The sequence below is a fragment of the Macaca fascicularis genome, chromosome 10 (genome assembly GCF_037993035.2).
Source record: "Macaca fascicularis isolate 582-1 chromosome 10, T2T-MFA8v1.1".
NCBI lineage: Eukaryota > Metazoa > Chordata > Mammalia > Primates > Cercopithecidae > Macaca > Macaca fascicularis.
In genome coordinates, this window is record NC_088384.1 from 87,015,381 (window position 1) to 87,037,786 (window position 22,406).

Below are 22,406 nucleotides of genomic sequence, written 5' to 3' on the forward strand. Positions count from 1 at the left end.
TTTTTTTTTTGAGACAGAGTCTCGCTTTATTGCCCAGGTTGGGGTGCAGTGGTGCGATCTCGGCTCACTGCACCTCCTGGGTTCAAGTGATTCTCCTGCCTCAGCCTCCCGAGTAGCTGGGACTAAAGGCATGCACCACCACGCCCAGCTAATTTTTGTGTTTTTAGTAGAGATGGGGAGATGGGGTTTCACCATGTTGGTCAGGCTGGTCTCAAATTCCTGACCTCGTGATCTGCCCACCTTGGCCTCCCAAAGTGCTGGGATTACAGGCGTGAGCCACCACGCCCAGCCAGGAGTAACTTTTATTGTGGGCTTATTGTGCCAGGCGCTGCTTGTTCTAATTGCTTTACACAAAATAAGTCATTCAGTTCTCATAAGTTAGGTAATATCGTTGTCCCCCATTTTACAGATGAAGAATCTGAGGCACAGAGTGGTTAAGAAACTTGCCAAGGGTCAAACAGCTATTGAGTGCTGGAGCCAGGATTTAATTCCGGGCAGCCTAACTCCAGAGTTCTGAGTTCTCAGGTATTACAGTGACCCCTGGCTTCTTCCTCTGGTCACGGACCTCTTTAATGTGACACCTGCTGTAGCCATTGGGCCAGCAGTCTCAAGGGACAATACAGCCAAGAGACAGAAGGAGCCTGGAGAGCCGGGGTCCCTGCCCACAGCTTTGGGAGTTGAATGGACCAGCACTGAAGCCCACCCTATGTGCTGACTTATTGCTTTCTGTGAAACGTATTTCCATCTTGTTGAAGCCATTTTGACTCAGAAAGTACCCTAATAGAGACACTGCTGCTGCCAGAAGAAACAGAGGGAGTGCAGGAAGACCCGCCGGGCTCCGGGTAATCTGTTATCACAAACCACTCAGCCCAGGTTGTGACACAATTCTATGGCCTTTCTCCATGGGGGTCAGTTTTGAAGGCAGGGAAAATTGGTAAGAGATGGTTGGAAAGGATGGAAGAAATCGCCTAGAAAAATAAAATTATTTCATAATTCTCCTTTATTAGGCACAGGTAAAAATACATACTCACAGTATCCAAAACTTAGAGTATGGACCTGGGATTGTGGACCCCAAGTGTCCCCAGAACAGTCCCACCTGGGACTTTCCAGGTGGCCACAGGACAGACCCTGCCTAATCCTGTCCCTCAACCTTGGTGCTCAGGTCAGAAACCCCATGGTTGACAGGCCTGAACCCTCATTCCAGAACATTCTTGAGTTAGACAAGAACTAGCCTCATAGTTTGGATTCTTATCTCTGGCCCAAATCCCAGGCTTAGGCCTGGAAGGAGAATCTCTCAATCAAGAGGACAGTGATGCTGGGAACATGGGTCCCAGAGTGAGCTGGGCTTGGGTCCTGAGTTGCAGGGGAGAGGCCTGGAGCCTTTGGCACAGGGATACCTCCCTTTCTCTGAAAAGGTACAAGATACAAAGGCAGCTGGTTTGTTTGTGAAAGGGATTGTCCTTGGACAAAGGTGCCTGAGCACCAGCATCAGTGGAGGCCGACACTGGTACAAAGTGTACCCAGTGTAGACAATGACCTATGGTCATGGGAAAGTGCTGTCAGCTCAAGAATGCCAGTTTGTCATCTCTGTGAGCAGGGAGTATCGTCCCCTTTGCTCACTGCTGTATTCCCAGCACCTAGAACAGGTCTTGGCACTTGATAAGCACCCAAGCAGGAATTGCCTATGTGTGAAACAAAGCAGATGTGTACACAGCACACTCCACACGGGCTTCTGCCTTTCTCCCTTCTGGAAGGCACTGAAGGTTTGGCTCAGTTCAGAGGCAGGAGAAGGCTTGGAGCCACCCCAAACTCAATCCACTGTTGGCAGCCGAGCATGTAGTAGGGTGGCCCTAGCCATACAGAACCACTTCTCTGTCTCCCTCCTCTTCCCTGGCTTCGTCCGGCCCCGGTCCATCAGGGACCACCTGGTCAGCCTCCCAGAGATGGGATCTGGTTGGGGCTGAGGGGATGGGGTCCTCTTGCAGCCAGGGGTGCAGGAGGATGCCTGTGGCTGTGAGCCGCTCAGCTGGCTCCCGACGAAGGAGGCAGCGAACCAGACAGCGGGCAGGGGCTGAGAGGCCTGCAGGCAAGGCGTAGGCCCCGCGGCGGATCTTGCCAAAGAGCAGGACAGGCTCTGAGTCCTGGAAGGGGTAGTGGCCTGCCAGCATGGTGAAGAGCGCCACGCCCAGGCTCCAGACATCTGCTGCCTTGCCTGAGTATGATGCCCGTGAGCTGAGTATCTCAGGTCCCACGTAGGCTGGGCACGCGTGCTTGTCCCACAGGGAATCATCCGGCCCAGTCAGCACACAGGCGTCCTCCAGGTTCTCCAGCACCAGCTTCTTCCTGGGACATGGGGAGACACTGAAGGGTCAGGTCCTACCCAGAACCCCCATGCCACCACCCCATACTGTCACCCTAGCGGTACCCACTTTCCAAGCGCCTGCTGGCCTTTGACAGTCCTGTGATATCTGATCCTGTTTTATAGATAACCAAGCCCAGGCTCAGAGAGGTTAAGTCATTTAAGGCCACAAAGCAATTACATTTAAACGAAAAATTCTGAAAGAAATACATTTTTCAACAGTCCCATGGGGAGGAGCCTGATGGGGCTGAGAGGGTTAAGCCTCTCTTAAACCAGATACAAACTTAGGGTCCAGGCAGGTAATAAAATGAGAGAAACAGGAAGTGTGCCAGACATCTTAGCACAAGCCCTGCCTAAAAAGGGTACCACTAACAATGCATTCTAGGGTTTATCGAGTTTCTGCTGTGTTCCTGGCCCTTGGCCTCTCATTACCTGGCTTATCTCATTCTATCCTGGCTACAACCTGCAAGGAGGACACCATTTTACAGCTCTAGAGAATTGGCCTGGGATGGGAACCCTGGCTGGCAGATACCCAGAGCCAGTGCTGTGACCCGCTCTCGTAGTTCCCAAGATGGCCCCACGTTCCCATTCTTTTCCCAAAGAGAAGCCAGGACTTGTATTTTAATGAAAAAGTCCCCATTTAAAAAATATTGGCAACCAGTTTCTATAAAAAACACAAACAGGTAAGCAGGGCAAAAAGAAAGTGTGTATAAGGCTGGGCGCGGTGGCTCATGCCTGTAATCCTAGCACTTTGGGAGGTCGAGGTAGGGGGATAGCTTGAGTTCAGAAGTTCAAGACCAGCCTGGGCAACACGGTGAAAACCTATCTTTACAAAAAATATAAAAATTAGCAGGCATAGTGATTCGCACCTGTAGTCCCAGCTACTTGGGAGGCTGAGGCAGGAGAGTATCGCTTGAGCCCAGGAGGCAGAGGTTGCAGTGAGCCGAGATCACGCCACTGCACTCTGGCCTCGGCGACAGAGTGAGACCCTATCTCAAAAAAAAAAAAAAAAGTTTGTCCTGCCATTTGCAATTTTTACTTTAAACAACTCCTATGGAGCACTCTAAGATGACTTTAATAGTAATCATTCTATTACCACTGCTATTAGTTTTTCCTTTATGGCCCTACTTCCACTATTTCCTGGGTGTCCAGTGGCATTTCACAAATACTGACCAATCCTATGAATCACAGTATTGGGGGACAAAGAGTGTCAGCATTATTAGCCCATTTTACAGATGAAGAAACAAAGGCTCAAGCAGGTGAAGTCATTTGCTAAGGGCCAAAAAGCAGGTAAGAAGCAGAACCCAGGATTTAAACACAGGTCTATCTAACTTACGGTCCCTCTTCTACCAATGACTCTCATGTGATTTTTCTTTTTTTTTTTTTTTGAGATGGAGTCTCGCTCCGTCGCCCAGGCTGGAGTGCAGTGGTGCAATCTCGGCTCACTGCAAGCTCTGCCTCCCAGGTTCATGCCATTCTCCCGCCTCAGCCTCCCGAGTAGCTGGGACCACAGGCACCTGCCACCATGCCCAGCTAATTTTTTTTTTTTTTAGTATTTTTAGTAGAGATGGGGTTTCACTGTGTTAGCTAGGATGGTCTCGATCTTCTGACCTCGTGATCTGCCTGCCTCGGCCTCCCAAAGTGTTGGGATTACAGGCATGAGCCACCACGCCTGGCCCCTTCTTTTTTTTTCTTTAGAGACAGGGTCTCACTCTGTCACCCAGGCTGTAGTGCAGTGGTGCAGTCCTAGCTCACTGCAGCCTGGAACTTCTGGGCTCAAGCGATCCTCCTGCCTCCGCCTCCCAAGTAACTGGGATCACAGGTGTGCATCACCACACCTGGCTAATTTTTCTAAATTTTTTTGTACAGATGGGGTCTTGCTATGTTGCCTAGACTGGCCTCGAACTCCTGGATTCAAGCAATCCTCCTACTTTGGCCTCGCGAAGCCCTGGAATTACAGGTGTGAGCCATCAAATGACTTCTTGAAAAGAGCAGGAAGCACGCTCTCTCCTCCAGTAGGTCTGGGGCAGTTGTATCTCCCCTAAGCTTAAAATGTGTTTGAAGTCATGTACTAGCTTACAAATCATTATAAATTTTACTTCTTTAAAAAAGGCCTGCTTATTTTAATACAAAATGTAGAAGGAAACATTAACAGCAAATCAGCCTTAGGGGCCGGGCGCAGCGGCCCATGGCTATAATCCCAGCACTTTGGGAGGCCGAGGCAGGCGAATCACTTGAGGAGTTGGAGACCAGCCTGGCCAACATGGCAAAACCCCATCTCTACCAAAAACACAAAAATTAGCCAAGCGTGGTGGTGTGCGCCTGTAATCCCAGCTACTCAAGAGGCTGAGTCACTCACTTGAACCCAGGAGGTGGAGGTTGCAGTGAGCCGAGATCGTGCCACTGCACTCCAACCTGGGCAACAGAGCGAGACTCTGTCTCAGAAAAAATAAAAGAAAAGAAAATAAAATAAAAGAAAAAGAAAACCAGACTTAGGCAAACACACAATAATAACTGCTATAGGCCATATAGATGGCTGCTAAAATTAGTGGGTGAAAGTTGAGGAAAAACAGGATATTTATATGCTTAGCTTACCTCCCCCCAAGGTATCTGTCAATTACAAAGGGTAAATTAGGAACTTTACAGTAGAGAAACCTGGCAGGTCCTACTCTAACCAAGTGATCAAGGTTACAACACAGTGATGACTATCAACTCAAGCATCTCCTGATACGATGTGGAGAGGGGCCTATCAATTCTGTGTTGTTCTTGCCAAAAATATATAACTGCAGTCTAACTATGAGAAAACATCAATCAAATCCAAATGGAGGGACATACAAAGTAACTGATCAGTACTCTTCAAAAATCTCAAAGTTATAGCCAGGAGCGTTGGCTCACACCTATAATCCCAGCATTTTGGGAGGCCGAGGCAGGCAGATTGCTTGAGCTCAGGAGTCCGAGACCAGCCCAGGCAAGACCCCATCTCAATTAGCCAGGAGGGGTGGCACACACCTGTAGAACTAGCTACTCAGGAGGCTGAGGTGGGAGGATCACTTGAGCCCAGGAGATCGAGGCTGCAGTGAGCTGTGATCACACCACTGCACTCCAGCCTGGGTGACAGAGTGAGACCCTGTTTCAAAAAAAAAAGTGTCAAGGTCATGGGTCATCAAAGATAGGGAAAGACTGAGGAACTGTCTCAGATTGGAAGAGACCAAGGAAACCACTGACGACTAAATTAGGATCCTCACTGTATCCTGCACAGCAAGGGGTGTTAGTGGGAAACTCAGGAAATTGGAATAAATCTGTGGCTTAGTTAATAGTACTCTACCAAAGTTGATTTCTTAGTTTGGGTAATTGTACCATAGCTATGTCAGGTGTTAACATTGGAGGACACTGGTTAAAGGATATATAGAAACTCTTTGAACTATTTTTGTAGGTTTTCTAAAAGTCTAAAATTATTTCAAGATAAAAAGTTTTTGAAAATGCAATGGGGTCACACTCCTTTCTCCACAGAAAACTCCTGTGTAACTGGCAGCTTAGTGCACTCCCTGGCACATCTTGACTGCCCCCAGGAGTCTGGAGACGGAACAGGAGGCGAGTCTCTCTGCCCTTCTCCCCAGAATTATCTTTTAAAATGTTTTCTTAGCATCTAGGTCAGGTACAGTAGCTCACACCTGTAATCCCAGCACTTTGGGAGGCTGAGGCAGGCGGATCACCTAAGGTCAAGAGTTCGAGACCAGCTTGGCCAAAATGGCAAAACCCCGGGCACGGTGGCACATGCCTGTAGTCCCAGCTATTTGGGAGGCTGAGGCAGGAGTATTACTTGAACCTGGGCAGCAGAGGTTGCAGTGAGCCAAGATCACACCATAGCATTCCAGCCTGGGTGACAGAGTGAGATTCTGTCTCAATTAAAAAAAAAAAATTCTTAGCATCCCAACCTAGAGAAGGAAGATTATCTTTTAACCAAAAAGTGCTAATTCTCAGTTTCACAGAAAAAGTGCCCGTGTGGGGAACCTCAGACCATGTTTTGGCTGTGGTCTTAGAATCCTGAAAACACCCTAACAATCCAGCCCTTTTCCCTACCAATGGAGAAACTGAGGCTCGGAGACACTAGGTCACCCAAAGTCAGTTGGTAAGCCCAGCCAGGCCCCCTGCCTCTCACGCTCAGATTGAATTAAGACCCAGGCTCTGGAGTCAGATCTAGGTTCAAATCCCAGCTCTACCACTTATTTTGCTATGGGATCTTGGGCAAGTTACTTGAGTTCTCTGGGCCTCAGTTTCCTTGATCATATGAGAATAATAATAGCACCTGCCTCATGTGTGTAAGGATGGAAGACCTCATTAGATAATGTGGCGATGCCTTCATCACTGTCAGCTACTATGACTTTCACATCTCAGTGCTCCATCCCAGCCTTCCAAAGGGGCTCCCAAGAGGACTGAGTCAACTCTTTTTTTTGTTTCTGTTTTTGTTTTTTTTTGAGATGGCGTCTCACTCTGTTGCCCAGGATGGAGTGCAGTGGCATGATCTTGGCTCACTGCAACATCTGTCTCCCAGGTTCAAGCAGTTCTCCTGCCTCAGCCCTCCGAGTAGCTAGGATTACAGGTGTGCACCACCACACTCGGCTAAGTTTTATATTTTTAGTAGAGACGGACTTTCACCAAGTTTGCCAGGCTGGTCTTGAGCTCCTGACTTCAAGTGATCCACCCACCTCTGCCTCCCAAAGTGCTGGGATTAAAGACCTGAGCCACTGCACCTGGCCTCAGTCAACTCTTCTCAGGGAACTAGACAGGGGCTGCTAGTTACTCCAGCCTCTCCACTTCTTGCCTAAGTTACTTTGCCTTCCTGGGCCTCGGTTTCTCTCCATCATGGCCCACCCCCTGGGTGTGTCTGTGGCTGGGGCTCTGCAACCACACTCACCTCTCACAGTCAGTGAAGACAAAGCGACACAGCTTGAGATCACGCAGGACCAGACCGTGCTGGTGACAGTGTGCCAGGGCGGTGGCCATCTGGCGGAAGAGCACAGCAGCCTCAGGCTCAGGGATGCGGCGGCAGCTTCGCACCAGGCTGTGCATGTCTCCGTGGGTCCGAGTGAAAAAGGCATAGAGGAGCTGGGTACCAGCCAGGACCTCAGCGGGCTGAGCCACATGCTTGTGCGGGGGCAGCCGCGCATAGGGCTCCAGCACGGCTAGGGCCTCATGGATGGGGTACACCTGTGGGCAGAGAATGGTGTGAGCACAGCTGGGGACTCCCGGGAGCTGAGGCTGGCATTGCAAACAGTCACAGCTGGCCTAGCTGTGCTACCATGTGCTAGGCATTGCACTAAGCGCTTCACTTCCCGAGTCATTCAGCCCTGACCCCACCCTGTAAGTAGGATGACTCACTCCATTTTACAGTTAAGGAAGCTGAGAGGCCACACAGCCAGCAAGCAGCACAGCTGGGATTTGAGCCTATGCACTCCATTGTCTGTGCTTTTTTGTTTTTTGAGACGGAGTCTGGCTCTGTCACCCAGGCTGGAGCGCAGTGGCGCAATCTCAGCTCACTGTAAACTCCGCCTCCTGGATTCAAGTGATTCTCCTGCTTCAGCCTCCCATGTAGCTGGGATTACAGGCGTGTGCCACCACACCCAGCTAATTTTTGTATTTTTAGTAGAGATGGGGTTTCACCATGTTGGCTAAGCTGGTCTCAAACTCCTGACCTCAGGTGATCCTCCTGACCTCAGGTGATCCTCCCGCCTCAGCCTTCCAAAAGGCTGGGATTACAGGTGTGAGCCACCGCACCCGGCCTTTGGTCTGTGCTCTTAACTGCTAGGCTATATGGCCTCAAACATCAGATAAATGAAAAGTAACAGGTCACCCAAACAGAAAAATAACCCTCAAAGCAGGAGGAATCCAGGAGGGCAGATGATGCAGAAGGCACCTGATGCTCATCACCATCACAGCTCCTGTCCTCTACACTTGACTGTCCACCCACCCTTTCATTCATTCAGTATGCTGGCCCTGGGCCTGTGTGGGCCAGCCACATGTCCAGCAGGACTGACAGCCATGGGCTCTGCTCTCCGGTGCCCGCTGGGAGGCCATGCAAACATGCCCAGAAACTAAATATTGACAAATGCTGATAAGCATTGCAAAGGAACAAAGAAAGATGCTGGAATAGAGGTGTTTTTTTGGTTTGTTTTTTGTTTTTTGAGACGGAGATCGCTCTTGTTGCCCAGGCTGGAGTGCAGTGGTGTGATCTCAGCTCACTGCAACCTCCGCCTCCCGGGTTCAAGAGATTCTCCTGCCTCAGCCTCCCGAGTAGCTGGGATTACAGGCACCTACCACCATGCCTGGCTAATTTTTTGTATTTTTAATAGAGACAGGGTTTTACCATGTTGGCCAGGATAGTCTCGAACTCCTGACTTCAGGTGATCTGCCTGCCTCGACCTGAGCTGGCGTGAGCCATTGTACCTGGCCTGGAATAGATTATTTTGGAAGGGGGCACCCATTTTAGAAAATATGGCTCAGAAGCCGGGCGCAGTGGCTCACGCCTGTAATCCCAGCACTTTGGGAGGCCGAGGCAGGCGGATCACAAGGTCAGAAGATTGAGACCATCCTGGCTAACACGGTGAAACCCCATCTCTACTAAAAATACAAAAAATTAGCCGGACGTGGTGGCGGGCGCCTGTAGTCCCAGCTACTTGGGAGGCTGAGGCAGGAGAATGGCGTGAACCCGGGAGATGGAGCTTGCAGTGAGCCAAGATTGCGCCACTGCACTCCAGCCTGGGTGACACAGCAAGACTCCGTCTCAAAAAAAAAAAAGAAAAAAAGAAAGGAAGTATGGGACTTTCTTTCCCAGAGCCCCCCAGGAGGGACTCTGGGAAAGTGATCTGAATGATTCAGAGATGCTCATGGAATAAGCTTTCTGAGTAGGGGCACAGACAGTGCAAAGGCCCTGAGGCCGGAAACAGGTTGGCCTGCTCTAGAAACCCAACCAAAGATCAGCGTAGCCAGAAAGGGATGGGGAGGGGAAAAAGGACATGTGATGAGGGTGGCAAGCTTGATGGGAAATGTGCTAGGCGTCTGTGGGCATTACAGCAAAACTTCACCCTAGCCCTGAAAGGTATGACCCATTTTACCAATGATAAGACTGGGTTCAGAAAAGGAAGGTGACTTACTAGAAGCCAGGCAGCTAATTGGTGGCAGAACAAGTATACTCACTTTGGTTTGTCTGACTTTAAATCCTTTGCATGTTATGTTGACTATGCCACAAATAAAAATAAATAAGACACATACATATTTAATCTATGATAAAAAAAAGTTAAAGTACCTGACTTTAAAAACCAGTTGGGGCTGGGCGCGGTGGCTCACGCCTGTAATCCCAGCTATTCGGAAGGCTGAGGCAGGAGAATCACTTGAACCTGGGAGATGGAGGTTGCAGTGAGCCAAGATCATGCCACTGTACTCCAGCCTGGGCGACAGAGTGAGACTCCATCTCAAAAACACACCAACAAAAAACAAGTTGGAGTGACATGGGGGAAATAACACCAAAACAGAGATGATTATTATTTGTAGTTGGGGCGAGCCCATTCCTGCTCCCGTGCACTCACACTTGCTGCCTGCATGCTCTTCCACTAGACCTGCAAGCCTGACTCCTTCCATTTGTTCAAGTCACTGCTCAAATGTCACCCCTCAGAGAGGATTTCCTGGACCTCCCTTGCTAAAATCACCTACACTCCTGCCCTCCTTGTCCTCTGATCTCTCTATTCCCAGCTTTATTTTTCTCCATAGTGCTTGTGATTACCTGACACATTTTATTTATTTATTTATCTTTTGAGACGGAGTCATGCTCTGTCGCCCAGGCTGGAAGGCAGTGGCGCAATCTTGGCTCACTGCGACCTCTGCCTCCCGGGTTCAAGTGATTCTCCTGCCTCAGCCTCACTAGTAGCTGTGATTACAGACACTTGCCACCGTGCCTGGCTAATTTTTGTATTTTTAGTAGCAATGGGGTTTCACCATATTGGCCAGGCTGGTCTTGAACTCTGGACCTCGTGATCCACCTGCCTCAGCCTCCCAAAGTGCTGGGATTACAGGCGTGAACCACCGCGCCCGGTCACCTGACACATATTTTACTTACTCACTTTGTTTATTGTCTGTATCTCCCACTGGAATGTCAGCTTGATGAGAACAGAACTTTGTTTTTTAACCACAGCAGGGTACATGGCAAATACGGGTGCTCAATGAAATTGTGTTGAATTAATGAATAAGGTGATAATTTACAAAGACAGGAGTTTGATCTTTCTACACACTGACCAGAAAAGCTGAGGAAGTGTGGAAATGGCTGTTCAGCACCCGTGGTGCACACTGGCATGGGGATGAGTATGTTCCAGTGGATTTTCCCAAATGTTTCTGGAGAATCGGGGCCCTGTGAACGCAGGACGCGTCCGTCCTGAGCCTGCTTGGGTTATTCCTCTCATCGTGGACTCACCTCCCCAGGGAGAATGGAAAAGAACCTGTGATGCTGCAGGAGGGGGACCCAGAGTTCTGGGCTCCTTACAGCACCTGCTAAGAGCCCTGGAGATCTGTGCACAAGAGCCCAGGTGAAGCTAGGAGCTGGACTCCGTCTGGATCTACCCCGCTGCTCACTGCATCTCCATCAACAGAGCAAAGCTCTGCTGCTGCTCCCAGGAGGAGGAGGCTTAAGTCCTTCCACCTCTCTGTGCATTCCCAAGGGACCCAGGCCCCCGCTACTCTCCATTGAGTATCCAGGTCCCCCTTGTCTTCCTTATGCTTGCCTGCCAGGGCAGCCTGCCCTGATTGTGTCTGAAACGCTTATCCTAGCACAGGCACAGGACTCTCTGGGCTCAGCCTCCTGGGCCCAATCCCAGCTCTGATACCACCTGGCTCTGTCACGTGGCAAGTAACCACGGCTTTCTGAGTCTCAGTGTCCTCTATCTGTAAAATGGGCACAATGATAGTAACCACCTCATTCGTTGTGTGAAGATTAAGAGATTGTGCACACTAAACAATCAACATAGTACTTGTGTTACACTTTTTTTTCTCATCTCTGTCCTCTTGGACTGTCACTTGCCCGTGTCCTGCATGGGCTGACCCTCAGGGGCCTTGATCCTGTCCATTTCCTGGTTTCGGCCAGGAAGCTTCAGACTTTTCTACCCCTTACCTTACCCCAGGAGCCAGGCCCAGTGCTACGTGACTTCACGCATGGCCCTTCCCCTGTCTTCATCTCAGTCTTCCTATCTGTAAAATGGCCACGGGTTAGGCTCAATCACCTCCGGGGTCCCAGGAGTTTTGATGTCTACCATGCCCTACCCTTCTCTTGTGCAAACATCTTCAGTAGCTCTGCACAGCCCAGTGGAGGCCCCTTGTTAACACCTTCATGACCAGCTGCTGCCAGCCCTCATCTCCTGCCCCTTTCTGCACACCCTCTCCACTCTGGCCACAGATAAGTCCTTTTCATTCTCTAAAGTACTATCCCCTCACATTTCTAGGCCTTTGAACAGCTGTTCCCCCTGCCTGCAACTCCCATCTCCCACTTCTATCTGGTATCACTCCAGCAGGGGGTCACTGGATGCTTCCCCACTAAACACAAGAATGAATGAACATAAGGACCCCTCTGTACCCTGGCAATCCTTTGGAGGCCTCCTTTCCAGGCCTCCTGTGATGCTGGGGGACAGTGGCCCATGGGCACGTACCTTGCAGGTATACTCAGTGCCTGTAGGGCAGTGCAGGGCCCGGTAGGCCCGCCCGCCCCCCTCGGGCTCCAGGAGGACATAGGGCCCAAGACGGGAGGTAGTGGCCACAGCAGTTGCACGATCTGGAGCAGGAGGTGGGCTCAGGGGCAACAGGCAGGGGGGCAGCCTGGGCTGGGGCCCACTTCGAGCTCGTTTCTGGACGGGATGCTCGGTGTCTAAGTTGTCATCCAACTCCAACTGCTTCTTCCTGGACAGGGAACCTGCAGGAGTAGCCAGAGGGGTGGCTCGCATCTAGCAAAAAGGGGAGAAAAGCAGTAGAGTGAGACTGCTTGGCGACCCTCCTTTCCCCTGCTGTATCCTCCCACATACATGGCCCAACATTTATAGGGGGTGATCTGGCAGTGTGTGTTAAAATGACAAAGTCACATACCCTTAACTGGGTGACCCACCTCTGGGAATTTATCCTCCAGTTAAACTTCTTACCAAAAAATTAAATATAGTAAAGGCTGTTCATCAGAGCCTTGTGTCCAACAGCAAAAGCAGGAAATATCCTAAATGTCAGGCAGTAGAAAGCTAGTTAAAACTTCATGGTATAGCCATGTAGCAGAATACTACACAGCCCTGAAAAAGGACAAGGAAACTCTCTATATATTGATGTGCACTGATCTCTAAGATGTATTAAGAAAGACAAACACAGAGTTATGTATTATAGAATACTTTTATGGTGGTTTTTTTTTTCCCCCCAAGAGATGTTGTTGCCCAGGCTGGTCTCAAACTCATGGCCTCAAGTGAACCTCCCACCTCAGCTTCCTAAGTAGCCGGGACTCTAGGAGTGAACCACCTCACCTGACTATGCATTTATGTTAAAAAAGAATATATATAAATATGTTATATTATATATGTATATATTTTTATATATATTATATATAAAATATATAATTATTTATATATACAATATACAAAATGTATATATGTATATATATTTTTGAATATGTATAATCTCTGTCTCTGGAAGGACGCACAAGATTAGGAGGAGACTCTTACTATCACAGTTCACTTGCAGCCTTGACCTCAGCATTCAGGTGATCCTCCCACCTCAGCCTCCCAAGTAGCTCGAATACAGGTATGCACTATAATGCCTGGCTAATTTTTTTATTCTTTGTAGCGATGGGGTCTCCCTATGCTGCCCAGGCTGGTCTCATCTGAGCTCAAGCAATCCTCCTGCCTCAGTCTCCCAAAGTGTTAGGATTACAGATGTGAGTCACCATGTTTGGCCGACTTTTATAGTTTTGAATTTGAGCCACGTAAATGTATTTCCTGGCTGGGCGCAGTGGCTCACGCCTGTAATCCCAACACTTTGAGAGGCCGAAGTGGGCAGATCTTGAGGCTGGGAGTTCAAGACCAGCCTGGCCAACATGGTGAAACCCTGTCTCTACTAAAAAATACAAAAATTAGGCTGGGTGCAGTGGTTTATGCCTGTAATCCCAGGTAGCAGCACGTGACCAAGGCAACGCCAAAATACAGCCCACGGCCGCACTTTGGGAGGCTGAGGCGGTGGTCAGGAGTTTGAGACCAACCTGCAAACATGGTGAAACCCCATCTCTACTAAAAATGCAAAAATTAGCCAGGCGTGGTGGTGTGGGCCTGTAATCCCAGCTACTTGGGAGGCTGAGACAGGAGAATCACTTGAACCTGGGAGGTGGAGGTTGCAGTGAGCTGAGATCACACCACTGCCTGGTGCACTCCAGCCTGGCCAACAGAGCAAGACTCCGTCACGGGGAAAAAAAAAAATTAGCCGGGTATGCTGACGCGCACCTGTAATCCCAGCTTCTGGGAAGGCTGAGGCAGGAGAATCGCTTGAACCCAGGAGGCAGAGGTTGCAGTGAGCCGAAATTGTGCCACTACACTCCAGCCTGGGTGATAGAGTAAGACTCTGTCTCAAAAAAAAAGTATTTCCTAATCAGAAATTTACATTTAAGAAAATAAATACCTGCTTGAAAACCCAGCTTGTTCCTAAAAATTAAAGTAAAGAAGATCAACTAATCTCGTAACCCATGGCTCTAGTACATTCACAGATGAGAGATATGATCTTGTTCACTCACTTAACACTGGGTGCTAGGGAAGAGAAGTGGGTTAGACAGCATTCTTGCCATCAGGATCTTCCGGTCAATTTGGAGGGCAGATGAAATCATAAAATCATATCCAAGACTAGGTGCAGTGGCCCACATCTGTAATCCCAGCACTTTGGAAGGCCAAGGTGGGAAGACTGCTTGAACTCAAAAGTTCAACACCAGCTTGGGCAACATAGGGAGACCCTGTCTCTATCAAAAAAACCTTTTTTTAATTAGCTGGGTGTGGTGGTGGATGCCTGTAGTCCCAGCTACTCGGGAGGCTGAGGTGGTAAGATTGCTTGAGCCTGGGAGGTTGAGGCTGCAGTGAACCATGTTTGTGCCACTGCACTCCAGCCTGGGTGACAGAGTGAGACTCTGTCTCAAAGAAAAAGTCACGTACAGTGTGATCAGCCCTATTATACAGAGAAGCGTGGGCCTCTAGGAACCCAGAGAGGCCTCTCTCCTGGGCTGGTGGGTCAAAAGAGGACTTCCTAGAAGAGGTGATATCTACACTGAGACCTGAAAGTGAGGCAGAGTTAGCCAGGTGACATGGAGAGTCACCATGGTTCTCCATGACCATGGAGAGTCGTGGTTCTCCAACTTGAGCAACCATTGAGATCACCTGAAGGCCTGTTTCCACATATACTGCTGGGCCCGACTCCCAAAGTAGCTTATTCAGAAGGTCTGAATCTGCATTTCCATCCAGTTCCCAGGGGAAGTTGATGCCACTGTCCAGTAACCCCTGTTCTGGGGTGATGGAAGAGGCAAAAGAACATGCTGCATGTTCCCCAACAACATGTTGGAGAATGAGCCTGACTGCAAAAAAAAGTGAAAAGTTAAAAAAGAAAAAAAAAATAGGCGGGGCGCGGTGGCTCACGCCTGTAATCCCAGCACTTTGGGAGGCCGAGGCAGGCGGATCACAAGGTCAGGAGATAGAGACCATCTTGGCCAACATGGTGAAACCGCATCTCTTCTAAAAATACAAAAATTAGCTGGGCATGGTGGCGGGTGCCTATAATCCCAGCTACTCAGGAGGCTGAGGCAGGAGAATCACTTGAGCCCGGGAGGCAGAGGTTGTAGTGAGCTGAGATCTTGCCACAGCACTCCAGCCTGGTGACAGAGCAAGACTGTCCCAAAAAAAGAAAAAAAAGAAAAGAAAGAAACGTCTATTTCATTTGAGCTATTAAGTGGCTGTTTCTATATTACAGCTGAGCCTAATCCTAATTAACACACAATAGGATTTGGAATTCTCCAAAGGCAGTGGGGAGCTACTGAAGGATTTTCAGCAGGGGAACATCATGCCTTTAGGGTGGATTTGAAAGTACTAGACAGGCAGTGAGACTAGCTAGGAGTTCTGCACAAGCAGGAGTCCAGGCAGGAAAAGGTGACCTGGACTAGGGGGGTTGCTAGATGGAGACACGAAGTTAAGGGCTCATAGGAGGAGGATCAAGAGGACTCAGTGGCAGACTGGATGGACTGGATTGATTGGACATGGGGGTTGACGGAGAGGGTGGAATCGAGGTGAGGTCCAGCTTTTGGCTCCTGCAATGAGAAGAGATGATGGCTACATGTCCTGAGCTGGAGGAGAAGCCCTTATTTTGGGGACTATGGAAGAAAAATTTTAAGTTTAATTTCAGACCTGTTATGTCCTGGCAGTATCATGAAAAGTGGGTTTATTCTGTGGAATAGTGGCAGTGCACCCACTAACAATGAACACAGTGCTAGTGGGGGAATAAAAGGTGCAACTTTCGAGGAGTGCATTTTGACAATATCAAAATGAAAAACAGGCTGGGTGCAGTGCTTCATGCCTGTAATCCCAGCACTTTGGGAGGCTGAGGCAGGAAGATCACTTGAGCCCAGGAGTTCAAGACCAGCCTAGGCAACATAGCGAGACTCTGTCCCTAAGAAAAAAAAAATTATCTGGTCATAATGGCACACACCTGTGGTCCCAGCCATGCAGGAAGTTGAAGTAGGGGAATCACTTGACCCCAGAAGGTAAAGACTTCAGTGAGCCATGGTTAGGCACTCTAGCCTGGGTGACAAAGTGAGAATGTCTCAAAAAGACAAACAAACAAAAAAAATGAAGTGTGTGAGTTTTGATTCAGCAATTAATCCCATTGCTAGAATGTATCCTGTAGAAGTGTGCTTGTGTAAGCATGCAAATACAAAGTTATCCTGCAGCCCTTGTGACAGAAATAATTTGCTGTCTATAATTACAGGGCTGGTTACATAAATTATACTTCATCCACACAACGGAAAAATTTGCAGCCATTTAAAAGGTTGAGGACGCTGTTTATAGCCTAATCGAAAGGATCTCCAGAGTGAACTGTTAAATGAAAAGAAAGCCACCATCCACGCAGCTGTGTGACTGTGTGTGGGGTGGCTGAAGGAGAGGGCAGTAGGGCATGTCAGGGCAGGAAGGTTCTCTCTAGAACCCATCTGCCCACCCACTTAAACTCCATTCCAAGGATGTGCATGCCCAGGTCTGAGCACTGGTGCGAGAGGGACCTCAGCCTGGTGAAAGACCTTCCCAACAGTTCAAGGCAGGATGAACAGGGAAACATGAGTCAGTTACCAGACAGAGGCCCACCTCTCCAAGTACGCGGCTCCTAAACGGAAGAGCTGCCTTGGAAGGGAAGGTCTCCCCACATGAGTGAAAGGTCATGACTTTGGCTTGGTAAGAACGCAGTAAGGAGTGGCTTAGTCAGATATTCCTGGGTTCTAATCCTGTCTCAGACCCTTTCTAGCTGGGGGGTACCCCTGGTCAAGTTCCTCAAGCTTTCTGAGCCTCAGTTCCTGTAAAGTGGGAACAGGATGCAAAGTTTACAGGTTTTTAGTGATGATGAAATGAAAAAACAAATGAAGCACGTAGAGCTTATAGACCTGTTGCAGGGTAGGTGTCAGGAAATGGTCACTATTAGCACTCATCCTGTTGTTCTTCACAGCAAGATGCTTAAGTACCATCCTTGGGAGTCTTAGAAAGCTCCCCAGGTTCGAGGCTGGGATGACAGAACAGTCTCAAGGCTGTTCTGAGTCCCGCAGGATGCTACCTGGCCGTGCACATGCTTTGTGCCCTGTGCAGCAGGAGACTGCCTGGAGTCCCTCTGGCCTGTGCCACATCAGTACTCCAGGCTGCCTTGGCCCCAGTCATCCCTCAGAGCCTGTTGGGGCCTGGGATAAGCTCCACCCAGATGGGGACAGATGGGGTAACTGAGTCTATAAATCTTGGGCAAGGCATTTTGCAGACCACACTGCAGAATAGAATCTGTGCTGTGGAATGAAAGCAGCCCCTAATATCTACCTCTTGCTGTTTCCTGCCATACTCGAGACCCAGGGAAATGAGGGCGGGTTACATCAAGCGTGCGCGCGCTCACAGGTGTACACACACCCCTGAGACACTGTCTAAGCCAGCCAGCGACAACACATCCAGGGAAGACAGACATTAAGTGACACACCCTTGCCCTCCACGGGTAAGCGTTAGCGCGCACACACACACACACAGCCCTCCCAGCTATCACACCCATGGTCTACACAAGCAAGGCCGGCCCCACCACCCCCCGCCCCGCCCCCCGCAGCCAGGCCCCTTCAGCGGGAGCGAAAGCGAAAGGCGGCGGTGTCCCAGTCAGAAGTTTCAGCGGAAATTGAAGGGCGGCCCTGGGACAGGAGGGGGTGAGGCAGAGGGAAAGAGGTGGCTGTCGTCCCCCGCCCTCCCCGGTCTGCAGGCACAGCACACACCGCAAACACACGCGCACCTTCCACCTGCAAACCCGGAGCCACGCAGCGGGAAGAACCAGCGGCGCTGCCCGGCCGGGGATCCCGCGCTGCGACTTCGCTCCCACTCGTTCGGCTCCCGCACCACTCGCTCAGTTCGCTCCCAGGGCACCCCACCCAGCCCTCTCCCGGCCGTGTCCTCTGCACCTCCAACCCCTGCCACCAAGTGCCCAGCCCTCCAGACAGTTCTCACCATCCCCGGAGGCACAGGTCCCCGGGACCCACCCTCACCCAGAACTCTCTCCTACGGGTTCCCGAGGACCCCCGCAGATCCCCCGCAGATCCTCCGACACCCCCATAAAGAGTCCTCCAGTGCCCCCCACAAGCCCCTCACCTCACCACACGACTCCCCTGTCCCACACTCACGCAAAACAGACCCTCGCACACCCTCCTCTAGGGATGACAGCCGGACACCTCCGTCCCTGGCTTCCCCAGCCAAACTCGGGCGACCCCACGCCCTGCGGGGCCGCGTCACCTGAAGCCCGGGGGGAGCACTAGGCCCAGGGTGTCCCCCGACGGCAGAGTCTGTTAAAAGGGGTGTTGTGTGTGTGCGCGCGTAACACGCAGCAACACGCAGAGGCGCAGAGCCTCCCGGCGCCCCTTCCCCGGCCGCCCGCTCCAATCCCCCAGGCTCCGGGCAAGTCCACAGTCCGCACCCCGCCGAGTACCTTGTCCTGCCGTCCCGCGTGGGTCCTGGCGCCGCCGGTGCTCAGAGCCTCTAGGGTACCAGCAGGTGGGCCGGCCCGCTTCGCTGCTGCCGAGCTCGGGATCCCGGTCCAGCTCCAGCCCGGCCCGGGTCCTAACAGCGGACGTGTGCGGAGCCGCCCCCACTTCCGCTGCGAGTCTCGTGCGCTCCCGGCTCCCAGCCTGGGTGATGTAAACCTGAGCTAATCAGCCGCCGTCTGATGCCCTCAGGCCCAGGATTGCACCATCCCCGCGCCCCGCCTCACCGGGTCGCCGCCAGGGCGCGCTCCGCCAGGGCCTCTCTCCTCCGCTGCACCTGGGGACCCCGCCCTTGTTGGCCCACTAGGGTTGTCTGGTCTCAGTGCAGACACCAGCCACGGACTCTCCCTATCACCTTGGAAAAAAACATTTGCTTTTCTGAGCCTTACTTTCCCCACCTATGAAATGGGAAGAACATTCCTCCTTCTCGGGATGGTGCTCAAAAGAGCAAACAGTGACTGTTGTCCGGGTGCTTCCCCTTTTGTAAAGCACATTACCAGCACCGCCTTATAAAACCTTTAGGAGAAGTGGACATCTGGCAATCTCCATTCTCCCCCTTCTACTGAGAGCCAGCCTGAGGCCCAGCTGTGGGCAAGTGGTCCAGAAGCTTCAGGAAGGCCTATGGACCTAAGAGCTGACTCTGGGCTCAAAAGAACCACTGTGGCACCCTGGGGAGGCCTAAGGTCTGGTGAACTTCCCCGCGTTCCTTTGCTAGAGGCAGTGCGGCCTAGTGGCGAAGAGCCCCTAGAGCCAGCTGGCCTAAGAGTGCACTCCACCTTCCCCTCCAACCCACAGTGCTACCCCAGAAAAGCTACCTAAAACCCTGCCTCAATTTCCTTTTCAATAAAATGGGCTCATAATTGTGCTCACTTCATAAAGTTATTGTGAGGATTAAATAATGTAATATGTGTAAGACGCTTAGAACAGTGTGTGGCACATTGCGGATGCTCAATGGAGTGTAGACAATGGAGACAGAGAGGGAAAGAGGCCTTTAATATGCTTGCACCCTAGGCCTGGGAGGGCTTGGTGCTACTTCCTTTGGGGTGAAACATCCCTCTGCGTCCCAGGGGTCCAGCACCTTTCTTAGAAATCCCTTTTGATCTGAATTCACTAGTGTCAAAATATAACTCCTCAGCTGGGCGAGCTGGCTCATGTCTGTAATCCTAGCACTTTGAGAGGCCAAGACGGGAGGATTGCTTGAGGCCAGGAGTTTAAGAACAGCCTGGGCGACGTAGTAAGTCCCTGTCTTTACAAAGAGAAAAAAATAGTGGGCATGGTGGTGTGAGCTTGCGGTCCCAGCTACTTGGTAAGCTGAGGTAGGAGGATCACTTGAGCCTAGGAGTTCAGGTTACAGTGAAACATGATTGTGCCACTGCACTCCAGCTTGGGTGACAGAGTGAGATCCTGTGTCATAAATAAATAAATAAATAAATAACTCCTCTAGAGGCCAGACGTGGTGGCTCACGCCTGTAATACCAGCACTTTGGGAGGCTGAGGCAGGTGGATCATGAGGTCAGGAGATCAAGACCATCCTGGCTAACACGGTGAAACCCGTCTCTACTAAAAGTACAAAAAATTACTAAAAATACAAAAAACACGCCTGTAGTCCCAGCTACTCGGGAGGCTGAGGCAGGAGAATTGCTTGAACCTGGGAGGTGGGAATTGCAATGAGCTAAGACCGTGCCATTGCACTCCAGCCTGGGCGACAGTTTGAGACTCCATCTCAAAATAAAATAAAATAAAATAAAATAAAATAAAATAAATAAGATAACTCCTCGGCCGGGCGTGGTGGCTCAAGCCTGTAATCCCAGCACTTTGAGAGGCCGAGACGGGCGGATCACGAGGTCAGAAGATCGAGACCATCCTGGCTAACACGGTGAAACCCTGTCTCTACTAAAAAATACAAAAAACTAGCCGGGCGAGGTGGCGGGCGCCTGTAGTCCCAGCTACTCGGGAGGCTGAGGCAGGAGAATGGCGTAAACCCAGGAGGCAGAGCTTGCAGTGAGCTGAGATCGCGCCACTGCACTCCAGCCTGGGCGACAGAGCCAGACTCCGTCTCAAAAAAAAAAAACAAAAAAAACCAAAAAAAAAACCAACAAAAAAAAACTCTTCTAGGCAGAGGCTGGATGGGAGGCAGGGTGGAGTCATATTTGTTTTCGTGTTTCCAAATCCCTGGGGACCAGCTCATCTGTGTCCCAGAGACCTCAGGGCATACCAGGGCATTCTGGGATCTCATTTAACGCTAGCAACTCCCCTCCTGGGGAGGGGTGAATAAACTCATCTTCTATCCTGGGACACCGAAACGGTTAGGAAGATCCCACAGCTGTAAGCGGTGAAGAAACGTGGGAGGGTTGTTTCCTGAGCACCCCTCTGCAGGTGTGCTGGGTTTCCTTGTACATTCCCAACTAACGTTATTTTGTGCTGTGTCAGCCCCTGTGCTAAATGCTGGGGACTCAGCAGTGACCAGACTGATCCACCCCTGCCCTTACAAATCTTACAGATCAATGGAGAGAGAGACCATTATCAGGAAAATAAAATTAAAACCATGATCGTTTAAAATAGATTGCATCATGCATTTTCTTGAATAAAATAGGAAAGATTTGTTCTCTGTCATTTTCAGCAGGGCTTATCAGAAAGGTGATGTTTAAACTAAAAGCTGAGGGAAGAGAAAGGATGAAGAGTGCAAAGGTGTGAAAGGGAGACAGAGAAAAACAGTAAGTCACCTCCATTCTGCAGACAAGAAGAGTTAAGGTAAAGGACCTACCCAAGACCACCCAGCTGGGCGCGGTGGCTCACGCCTGTAATCCCAACACTTCGGGAGGCCGAGGCAGGCGGATCACCTGAGGTCAGGAGATGGAGACCAGCCTGGCTAACGTGGTGAAACCCTGTTTCTGCTAAGAATACAAAAATTTAGCCAGGATTACAGGTACAGGCACGTATCTGTAATCTCAGCTACTCGGGAGGCTGAGACAGGAAAATCGCTTGAACCCAGGAGGTGGAGGTTGCAGTGAGCCGAGATTGCGCCACTGCATTCCAACTTGGGCAATAAGAGTGAAACTCCATCTCAAAAAAAAAAAGACCGATTTCAGATTTGAACTTGGGGCAGCTGACTCCAGTGCCCATGCCATCCTGGGATATTTCACAAGCTTTGTATCTCTGCAGCCTCCACATGGATCTATGGGTATGGTGACAGGATCAGCACCCCGGGTATGGCCCCCAAATTTTGGTGCCTTGTCACAGCTGGGGTTGTCAAATCCCAATTCTCTAGACCCTTCTGTGTTCCAATAGAAATATAATGCTGGCCGGGCGTGGTGGCTCACGCCTGTAATCCCAGCACTTTGGGAGGCCGAGGCAGGCGGATCACGAGGTCAGGAGATTGAGACCATCCTGGCTAACATGGTGAAACCCCATCTCTACTAAAAACACAAAAAATTAGCTGGGCGTCGTGGTGGGCGCCTGTAGTCCCAGCTACTCGGGAGGCTGAGGCAGGAGAATGGCGTGAACCTGGGAAGCGGAGCTTACAGTGAGCCAAGATGGCACCACTGCACTCAAGCCTATGCGACAGAGTGAGACTCCGTCTCAAAAAAAAAAAAAAAGGAAATATAATGTGAGCCACATATGTAATTTAAAATTAGTCATGCACTAAACACACTGGTGAAATTAATTTTAATAACCCACTCTATTTAACCCAACATACTCAACATAGTATTTTGCCAACTGATAATATAAAAATCAGTAATGACATCATTAAAACTA

At 50.3% G+C, this 22,406-nt stretch overlaps 1 protein-coding gene across 1 annotated transcript; it reads right to left on the bottom strand.

The window, feature by feature from the left end:
* Positions 1 to 985: 985 nt before the first annotated feature.
* TRIB3 (tribbles pseudokinase 3) lies at positions 986 to 18,742 on the bottom strand. The gene is made up of 5 exons (XM_065522934.2): positions 18,669 to 18,742; positions 18,596 to 18,628; positions 12,046 to 12,336; positions 7,275 to 7,567; positions 986 to 2,343 (listed from the first exon to the last, which is right to left on the bottom strand). The coding sequence occupies exons 3-5, from the start codon at positions 12,334 to 12,336 to the stop codon at positions 1,851 to 1,853; spliced, it is 1,077 nt and encodes a 358-aa protein (XP_065379006.1). The 5' UTR covers positions 18,596 to 18,628; positions 18,669 to 18,742; the 3' UTR covers positions 986 to 1,850.
* Between the last annotated feature and the right edge of the window lie 3,664 nt (positions 18,743 to 22,406).

Bases quoted from the DNA above. Each gene is read 5' to 3' on its own strand.
- TRIB3 (XM_065522934.2), bottom strand. From the start codon at position 12,336: ATGCGAGCCACCCCTCTGGCTACTCCTGCAGGTTCCCTGTCCAGGAAG. The intron at 7,568-12,045 runs GTACGTGCCCAT...CTCTGCCCACAG, and splicing joins GCACTGAGTATACCTGCAAG to GTGTACCCCATCCATGAGGC. The intron at 2,344-7,274 runs GTGAGTGTGGTT...CCCATGTCCCAG, and splicing joins GTCTTCACTGACTGTGAGAG to GAAGAAGCTGGTGCTGGAGA.